At 46.0% G+C, this 10,042-nt stretch overlaps 1 protein-coding gene across 1 annotated transcript in view; it reads left to right on the top strand.

Moving 5' to 3' along the window:
• The window catches only part of DIS3L2 (DIS3 like 3'-5' exoribonuclease 2), a 347,038-nt gene that overhangs the window by 301,879 nt on the left and 35,117 nt on the right, over positions 1-10,042 (top strand). Inside the window, exon 14 of the mRNA XM_010837096.1 lies at positions 2,592-2,671. Coding sequence (XP_010835398.1) covers positions 2,592-2,671 — 80 coding nt within the window. The remainder of the gene's footprint in view (positions 1-2,591; positions 2,672-10,042) is intronic.

The raw sequence follows: 10,042 nt of genomic DNA, 5'->3' as shown, positions 1-10,042 counted from the left end.
TGATGTTTTTGAACTGTGGTGTTGGAGAAGACTCTTGAGAGTCCTTTGGACTGCAAGGAGATCCAACCAGTCCATTCTAAAGGAGATCAATTCTGGGTGTTCTTTGGAAGGACTGATGTTGAAGCTGAAACTCCAATACTTTGGCCACCTCATGCGAAGAGTTGACTCATTGGAAAAGACCCTTATGCTGGGAGGGATTGGGGGCATGAGGAGAAGGGGACGAGAGAGGGTGAGATGGCTGGATGGCATCACCGACTTGATGGATGTGAGTTTGAGTGAACTCCGGGAGTTAGTGATAGACAGGGAGACCTGGCATGTGGCAATTCATGGGGTCGCAAAGAGTCGGACACAGCTGAGCAACTGAACTGAACTGAACTGATCAAATGTGCATCTTGCTTCTTTTCATCTAACCCAAATATTTTCCCAGGTTAATAAAAATTCTTTATAAACCATTTAACAGCCATATGCTATTCTACACCTGACTCTAGTATGGTTTATTTAACTATTCTGCTATTTCTGGTTTTTCGGAGTCCTTCCAATAAATAATACTGAAATAAATAGTTTTTTAAAAAAGAAAACTCTTTCCTCTACATTTATGATACTTTCCCAAGCCATAAATTTGTAACTTGAATCACTGAATCGAAGGCTTTGAAAATTTCTAAACAGTAGAGACTTTGAAATGGACTAAATGTATAGAGACCTGAATTTAGCTACAAAAAGGAAAGTAAAGAAAAAAAAAGGGGTTGTAATTAACAGATATTTGTAAATAACTGTTTTCTGTTTTACTGAACGAGGGCTGGGAAGATCCAAGCGGTGCTCTGTGGGGAAAACATGCCTTTGACTTGAAGTTCCTGGCTCTATGCTGGTGAAGCAGGGCTTGTTTCTGCTTTTGTATTTTCATCTGGGTCAGTGAGAGGACAGGCCATTCCTACAAGCTCATGTCCCTCTAAGGAAGAGGAAAGGCATCCAGAATCTAATGATGCACATCAGTAGTTGTGTCAGCAGCTTTCAGTAAAAAAAGAAAAAAAAAGGTATAATAATGTATCCTCCTAACGTGCAGTTAATTTTAGTTAAAAAGTTCCCTGGTGATTTTTTAAAATTTAATTGAACTATTTTGGCCACACTGTGTGGCTTGCAGGATCTTAGATTGAACCCCAGACCATCACAGTAAAATCACCAAGTCCTAACCACTGGACCTCTAGGGAATTCCCTCCCTAGTGATGTTTAAACCCAGGAAATTTGTAAATCTGATAACTAGCTCTGCATTTGGAAATGTTAGAGCTGCCCTAACCGTCCGGGCCCCAGCAGGACAGACACATCTCACAAAGCTCCGGCTTCTCAGCCACACCTGAGCACTCCTCTCAGAATCCGGAAAGAAACCAAGACATCATCACCAGAATCCTTGTTCCTGATCTTCCCTAATCAGGAAAAAGCTAAGGAGCGCCTCCAAGTCAACATGGCCAAAATCAGACGTTGGACTGTCTGCCCGTCCCCGCTTTCAGTCCTCCAGCTCAGCAGCGGAACCACCACCTGCCTGGTTGTTTACATCAAAAATCTGAACCATCCTCAACTTCCTGTTTTCTGTCCTCACATTCTCCAGCACTGAATCCATCAGCATATTCTGTCCATTCTGTTCCTGAACCTTTACTGGAGATCTCACATTGTCCGTTTCTCTCCATCTCGCCCACGTGCCGTCTGGTCCCAGCCCCATCACCACTCACCCCCACTGCTCAGTCGCCTGCCACAGGGTCTCCTACTTCTGCTCTCCCTGCTGCGTTCTTTTCTCTAATAGACAAAGGTCTTTTCTGTAATAGACAAAGAGATCCTGCTAAAACATAACTTTGGTCGTGTCATCTACCCCTTTCTTAAAACATGTCAGAGGCTTCCCTTTGCTAGTAAGGTAAAGGTCAGAAATTCCAACATGGCTGAGAAGGCCCTGCATACCCTGCCCTGGCCTTCCTCTCTAGCATCATTGCCCAATATATGCCCCCCACCCCCAATCCATCCTTCAGCTCCTGCAAGTCTTGCACCCAGGGCTCTGCCAATGAGGGCCCTCTTCTCTCCCCTCCATCCTTCCCACTGTCTAGGTAACCCTGTCTTTGCACTTTCCCAGTCTAGGTCAGGTTATTTACCCCTATAGAAACAAAGGAGGTTTTTTTTTTTCCTTCTTCAGAGAACCTATTTAAAGTTTCATATATATATATATATATATATGTATATAAATGTTTTTTCCATTCATCAGCACAATTATGTGATGGATGTCTGTCTCCTACTAAACCATAGGATCCTCTCTGCTACTCTTCTCTGCTCTTTCCCCATTAGCTCACTCAGGGTCTATCACCAAGTAGGGGCCTTAATAAAAGTTGGTTGCTCACCGAATGGAGAACTTGAGTCCTGGTGACAGTTCTTGACACCCGTGTCCCTGTAAGGTGCAGGCTCTTCCCGGGGCGGGCAGGCCAGGTTCTCCACAACACATCCTCTTGAGGGAAAGTGATTTTGCTTGTTTTCTTGTTGTTTTTCATTTCAGCTGTCAGAATGAACAGAGCACACTGCCTAAAACGTACTCGTTTTTCTCTTCTCTCCTTATGCAGCTAAAGCTGGCTTTCACTCTGGACCACGAGACTGGGTTGCCTCAAGGATGTCATGTCTACGAGTACCGAGACAGCAACAAGTAAGCCACTCTGTGGGAAAGTTTGTCGCCTGACCCTGTCCTGTGGAGGTAGCACCCCTGGGCTTCCGTGTACGCGGCCTCCCTGACTAAGAGATTCTCAGGGAGGCAGCCACACTTTTTGTGACTGTACTAGAAAAGAGCTGGCACAGAAGTATTTCTCCTGTAAAATCTCTTTTGCCCTTCTGTATAGGGTGTGAAAATACTTGTGTCAGAACAGATGTAATGTATTAGAAGTATTGGGTTGGCTGAAAGATTAGTGCAGGGCTTACAGGAAGACCCAAACGAGGTTTGTAGCCAACCCAATATATTCCAAAGCGAACCTTCCTTTCCAGGCTCCAGCTCTTCTTGACCCCACACCCCTACTTCATCTCTAATCATGTGCTTGCTTACTGGGTTCACTGTGTGCCTTTTGTTGTAGTTCAGTCTGACTATACTGTTTATAGGAGTTTGTTGCGATAGTCTGCCTGCCTTGTGAATTTGTTTTCAATTTTTTAAAATAACTTTTAATGGAATATAGTTGATTTACAATGTTGTGTTAGTTTCTGCTGTCCAACAAAGTGAATCAGTTTTCCATATACATACATCCACTCTTTTTTTAGATTCTTTTCCCATATAGGTCATGACGGAGTAATGAGCGGAGTTCCCTGTGCTATATAGTACTTTCTTGTCTATTTTATATATAGTAGTGTGGGTATGTCAATCCCAATCTCCCAATGTATCCCTCCTCCTTACCTTGGGAATTTTAGAGATGGGCCATTCATGGGTACCTACTGAGGTTTAAGTTTGTGACCTTGTTCAAAGATGGCTCCTGGCATAGTTTTATACACTTCTTTTCTTCATCACAGACTGCCTCCTTGACTGCGTGTGTTTGTCTGTGGGACAGTGAAAGTGGTGATGAGTGAGGTGAGGGGTGTGCCCTGAAGAAGACAATGAGTGTGATGAATGGCGAAGGCAGCTACCATTGAGCACCTACTGTGTGTATCACGGACGAGGGATCAGTCAGTTCAGTTTCGTCACTCAGTTGTGTCCGACTCTTTGCGACTCCATGGACTGCAGCACGCCAGGCTTCACTGTCCATCACCAACTCCCAGAGTTTACTCAAACTCATGTCCATTGAGTCGGTGATGCCGTCCAACCATCTCATCCTCTGTCATCCCCTTCTCCTCCTGCCCTCAATCTTTCCCAGCACCAGAGTCTTTTCCAGTGAGTCAGCTCTTTGCATCAGGTGGCCAAAGTAGTGGAGTTTCAGCTTCAATATCAGTCCTTCCAATGAACACCCAGGACTGATCTCCTTTAGGATGGACTGGTTGGATCTCTTTGCAGTCCAAGGGACTCTCAAGAGTATTCTCCAACACCACAGTTCAAAAGCATCAATTCTTCGATGCTCAGCTTTCTTTATAGTCCAATTCTCACATCCATACATGACTACTAGAAAAACCATAGCTGTGACTAAACGGACTAGTCAAGGGATAGTACTGTAATTAAGTGTTATCCCACTTAATTCTCATGATAACCTGAAGAATTTTCTTCTATTACTATTGTATTTGCAGAAACTGAGGTCTAGGGAATGTAAGTAACTTGTTTAAGGTCACTTGCCACAGCTGAGTGAGGCAGAGTCAACATTATCACATTAACTCTGGGAAGAAAATAGATGAAAGACAACTGATGTCCCAAGGTGCTACTCAGTGATGACAAGAACCCAAACCGGTTAGTTTTGGGTCAAATAGGCACATGCCAATGGAACCTTCTAGAAGAAAACTTGCATCTTCCTCAAGAACTCTTGCTCTGTTATTGGTGGCAGATGGGTTACTGAGTGCCTTCAAGACCAAATCTCCATTCAGATTACTTTCAAAGTGTTACTCGTCTTTGTAATTTATCCTTAGGCGAATGCTATCCTAAGCTATCTTGTACCCGCAATTCCCACCAAATCAGTCATTCAGGAAAGTTGACCAAGCATCCTTTAACACCATCACTCTTATTGGATGGCTCTGTTTCTGGAAAACAGTTGCAGGATTTCTAGGCCATTGTGTGAGAAGGCAGCCATTCACATGACAGATTGTGGCCCCAGAAACACAATGGTGTCAGGTTCATGGCCTGACTCTCTGCTCTTTGGAAATAAGGTTGGCAGAGTTTCTGTTCAGTGGGAGAAGGGCAGTAGCTTGAAGTCCGTGTCTGAGCAGTTCAGAGGTCTGGTGACAACAACTTACATTGGCCTAATCCCCAATTCTGATAACTAGCATGTTATCAGACAAAGCAATGTAGGAGAGAATGTAGGAGTTGTGAGTATTGATAAGCTTTGACTGAAGACCTGTAAGAGAAAGCCTTTGTGTAGGAAACTGGGTAGGAGCCATGATCTCAGGAAGTGTGACAGATGCCTCGGTGGCCCCCTCTGCAGTTTTCTCTTGCTCCTCTTAGAGGCAGACTTGGGGTTCATTCTCAACCTGTGGACAAGTTTTCTAGCCTCCCTGAGCCTCAAGTTTTTTTTATCTCTTAAGAGCAATGGGATTAATGATACTTTTCTGATATGATTGTCTTGGGGATTCAATGGGGTGACATTGTAGCCTGCCTAGCACATAGAATGCCTGCAGTGTTGATGGCCTCTCCTTCCCAAACAGAAAAATCATCTCGTGACTTCCCTTCTGTTTTCCCAGTGCCAGCAGGGCTGCCTCCGTGAGCTACGGCTGCAGCTTGCAGAGTACTGACTGGGGCAGAAGCTGGTGCACATGCCTCTTGCAGGCCTCAGCCGTGAGCACTCTGTCTGAAGGCAGACTAGACTCCTCTCCCCACTGTGACCTTGAAGTCAAGTGTGGAGAACCCCCTGAGCTTGGCTGAGACATTCTCCTCTCTCCCCTGGCTCTGCCCTGTCTGTGTTTCTCTGTTCACTTTCAGGGACAATTCCTCGACTGCCTGAATCTCAACAGTGGTGTTTAGGAAGTGAGATTTCAGCCCAGCCCCTAAGGGACTCATTTTGTCTCAGCCAAAAAAATGAAGGCAACAGCAGCAGAGAAATAAGGTTCTATGTATAAAAGAAACTAGTGAATATTGTTGTTGTTGTTTCAGTCCATCAATCTCGCCCGACTCTTTTTGTGACCCCGTGGACTGTAGCCTACCAGGCTCCTCTGTCCGTGGGATTTCCCAGGCAAGAATAGTGGAGTGGGTAGCCATTCCCTCCTCTAAGGGATCTTACCGACCCAAGTATCAAATTCAGGTCTCCTGCATTGCAGGCAGATTCTTTACTGCTAAGCCACCAGGGGGAAGCCCCAGCTGAATATTAGTTGGGTACAATTAATTATTAAAACTCCTACTTTTATCTGGGTATTCCCTGCAATATAATTTGCAATCATTTTAGTATTTATCACTGCCAAATGCAATCCGTAAGCACTGAGTAATGCAATCTGAGTAAGTACTGAGGCTCTCAGTTCTCCCCAGTGGTCTTTCCCATCAGATGGAATAGCTTTGAAAATAGGCACTCTGCTTTTCTGCTCCCTGGGCTCTTGTATCCACGTCCTTTCCTAGAACATCTTAGTAGCCCCAATCCATGATTCCACGTCATGCCATTCTCCTTCTCCATGAAGAAGTTCCTTTTGGCCTCCAGGCTCCAGGGAAAACAGACCCTCAGACTTGTCCAATATCCAGTAGGACTTCAACTCTGGAGGGCACAATTCTCAGGTAAATATTCTTTTTTTTTTTTTAAGTTTTCCTTTTCAATATTCGTTTTATCTGGCCACACCAGGTCTTAGTTGCGGCATGTGGGATCTTCAGTGGTGGCATGTGGGATCTAGTTCCCTGACCAAGGATTGAACTTGCATTGGGAGCATGGAGTCTTAGCCACTGGACCACCAGGGAAGTCCCCAGATAAACATTCTTAAAGCTCTGAGATCATTAGGGGAAAGAAGCTGCCCTCTTGTGCCTCAGGTTAGATTAGTAAAGCCTTCTCCTCCAATTATTCTGCCAGCCTCCCGAGGCTGTTCAAATCTGCATCTAAGGGGTGTGAGGCCTCTGTCTCCCCACTGCCCTTCACAGCCCATACACCTGTAGACCACCTTCTTTTTCTCTGTTACAGAAACTTCACCTGCCTTTAGTATGAAATCCAGTGAAGCCAGAGCTGATTCAGTCATGTTCCTCAAACTGGGTTTTGGAGATCTCTTCCTAGAGCAAGGAACAGGCCTCAAAGGGTGAACAAGTGATTGATGAGAATTCAGTTCAACATTTAGTAAGCCCCTACTCCAGGCAGTATATGTGTGTGTGAGGCGCTACGGAAACAAAGATAAATCAAGCCTGGCCCATGACTTCAAAGCGGTTGTTGCTTAATCGCTAAGTCATTTCCAACACTTTTGCAACCCTATGGACTGCAGCCTGTCAGGTTCCTCTGTCCATGGGATTTCCCAGGCAAGAATACTGGAGTGGGTTGCTATTTCCTTCCCCACAGGATCTTCCTGACCCAGGGATTGAACCCACATCTGTTACATCACCTGCGTTGGCAGGCAGGTTCTCTACCACTAGCACCGCCTGGAAAGTCCACTGCTCTGCTGATAGCTGTTTATAGTCTGCTTTTTGAAACTCCATTCTGATTTGAGTGTTTAGTTTTTTATTTTTAATTTTTAGGTGTTATATTTGGAGCTTTTTAAAAATCAGCCTATTTTTTTTTTCCTGTTCTTTTTGTGTGTCCTAGTTTTTCACTATTTCTATTCTTTCATCTCTTCTAGTTATTTTGATTATACTTATTTTATAACCCCTTTCTGATTGTTCACTTATTTCTACTTCTAAGAGTACCTGTTCTCCCAAACGTGGTCGCTGAGGATTTGGCTTTAGGGTGGTTCATTTCCTCACATGGTTTGTTCTGTTTTTTCAGATCATCTTAAGTGGGGATTGTGTTCTCTGCGAGAGCCCCATATGTTCCTGGGTTGTGCGTGTGTCTTCTGCTGCTTTGGCGTTTATTCTTCTGGGACCCCAAGAGTTCCATAGGTCTTGCCAGTTTGACATTAACCTCTTGGTTTAGGATTCCCAGAAGTTGGGTGGTGTGCATTCAGCCTCCACACCCACAGGCGGTCCAGGCTTGCTTGGGATCCCCACCCCAGAAAGGAGCGCCTCCCCTCTGCTTCACCTACAGATGTTCCTCTGGGCTGCTCAAGAGGGCTTCCTGATCCCTGTTCGAAGACCAGCAGCCCTTCCTGGGTCCTGGCTTTCTGCGGGCCTCTCAGTTCCAGCTTCCAGCCAGATGGTCTCCCTTCTATGGGCATTAAAACCTTCGCTCCTATAACTGTATCAGGGTATCATACTCCCAGCTCCCCTTTGCTCTGGTAATGATTACTGCTTTGACTTAGTTTCCTCTTCATTTCAAGCAACTGGCCATTTTCCCTTCTTTCTTTCATGCTCAGTCGTACACTTCAGTCAGTTCGGTCGCTCAGTCATGTCCAACTCTTTGAGATCCCATGGACTGCAGCACGCCAGGCCTCCCTGTCCATCACCAACTCCCAGAGCTTGTTCAAACTCATGTCCATCGAGTCAGTGATGCCATCCAACCATCTCATCCTCTGTCATCCCCTTCTCCTCCAGTCATACACTTAGATGATTCTTTTGGAGTATCTCGTCCATCTTTTCCATGCATTTGTGTTGGGAAAGAGGTCTACCTCAGTTCAGTCTTGTCAGAAACCGTAAGTAGAAATAAACTTTGTAAAATGTGACCCATTCATTCAACAAGCATACAGAGAGTTTCTGCGGGACACCAGTACAGAACTAGTCATTGAGGCTAGAGAGCTGAATGAACACTCATGTGATCCTGAGGGGCTAGTGGGAGGGGCTGGGTACCACCAGCTCTGTGATGGGATGCCTACCCACTCCAGCAAACCCATCTTCCAGCCCTGCCTGACACCTCAAGCCTGCCATGTCCATGGTGTCTCTGGGTGATGGGGCCACGCCCTGCTTCTAGAACACAGCTCTTTCCCACCACCCCTTACGCCCATCTGGGTAACTTCTACTTCTCCTTTCACCCTCAGCGAAGCGTCACTTCTTCGGGGAAGCCATTCCAACCCCTGACAGCCATCATGAAAGGCTGAATCACAAGTGCCATCTGAGTGGTCCTGTGCCCCTCCTGCCTGGCTCTGCTCCAGCCTTCAGTGCACTCCAGGTGCTGGTTGGCTTGTCTGCTGCCTCCTCCTGGGCTGAGTCCTTTTAAGGTCGAGGCCTTGATTGGTTTGTTTCAGCACCCCTAGAGCCTAGCCCAGGACCTGGCACATACTGCTTGACGAAGGGATTGGGGGACCTAATTGAATCCTCTTAGAGAAGCAACCTGGCTCCTGAGAAGTCAAATCTCTTTCCAGCCTTTGTCTTTTCTTTCTTTCTTTCTTTTTTTTTTTTTTTTGTGGGATTATCTTGAGGATTACATTATGTCTGACGTCAGGGAAAACTGTCTCCTTGGATAGTTTATGAATTCTGAAGAACTAACACATAGAAGAAACAGGCTGCAAAAACTTCACTTGACTGTGTAAATATAGAGTAATTATAGTTACTTACATCACTCCGTACCATTTTTTGCCTGATGGGGGGGCATAGTAATCATTATAAAGAGCATTAAATATGCCAAGCATACTTGCAGAAGCTGAGCTGAATTGCAAGGCTGCACTTCACTCATGACCTCTAGAGTTTCTGATCCATGCAGCCTGACTATGGTAGAGGCGACCACCTCCTGAACACCCGCAGCACACCTGCCCTGGGCTAGGGGCTGTGACCCCAAACCATCCAAGACAGATCTTAATTTTTATACCTTTACAGATTTTTTAAAAAGTCAACGAGGTTATATTATTTTCACAGTTTTAGCAGATTAAATAAAACAAGGCTGAGAGAAAGGTTAACCTGCCCTGGGTCGCACTATGGTCAAGAGCAGAGCCTGGATTTCACTCTAGTTCTAGCAGATTCCAGAGCTCATTGTGCCCTGTTCCTGTGAAGGAGAGGGGTGGGGAAAGGAGGCCAGGTGGGCAGAGTGTAGCCCACAGGGCCGTCCTCAGGGGCCAGTCTGCCTGGGGACCCCTGCCCTGCCCAGTCACCCCTGGGAACACAGAACCAGAGGGCCAAGACGGGGCCCTGTGTCTGGACGGGGCTTCTGGTGACAGCACTGCTCACCCCTTGCCCTTTTAATTCACTTCTTCCTCTGCTCAGGACTCGTCCTCATCCCTCACCTAAATAAGCAGATGGAATATTTCCCAGCAGCCCTGACAACTTCAGATGAACACAAACCCTTCTCAGCATTTCCAGGACCTTGGAAATGACACTCTGTGTCTGCACCTCTGACCCGAGGCCAGTTCCTCGGAGCAATGTAACGGGCGGGGGCCGGGGGGAGGGCGGGGCGTGGCCTGCAGACCTCACACTGACACT

The sequence above is a fragment of the Bison bison genome, unplaced genomic scaffold (genome assembly GCF_000754665.1).
Source record: "Bison bison bison isolate TAMUID 2011002044 unplaced genomic scaffold, Bison_UMD1.0 scf7180017864068, whole genome shotgun sequence".
Taxonomy (NCBI): Eukaryota; Metazoa; Chordata; class Mammalia; order Artiodactyla; family Bovidae; genus Bison; species Bison bison.
Note: the sequence above shows the minus strand (reverse complement) of the source record. Positions and strands in the feature narration are given on the sequence as shown.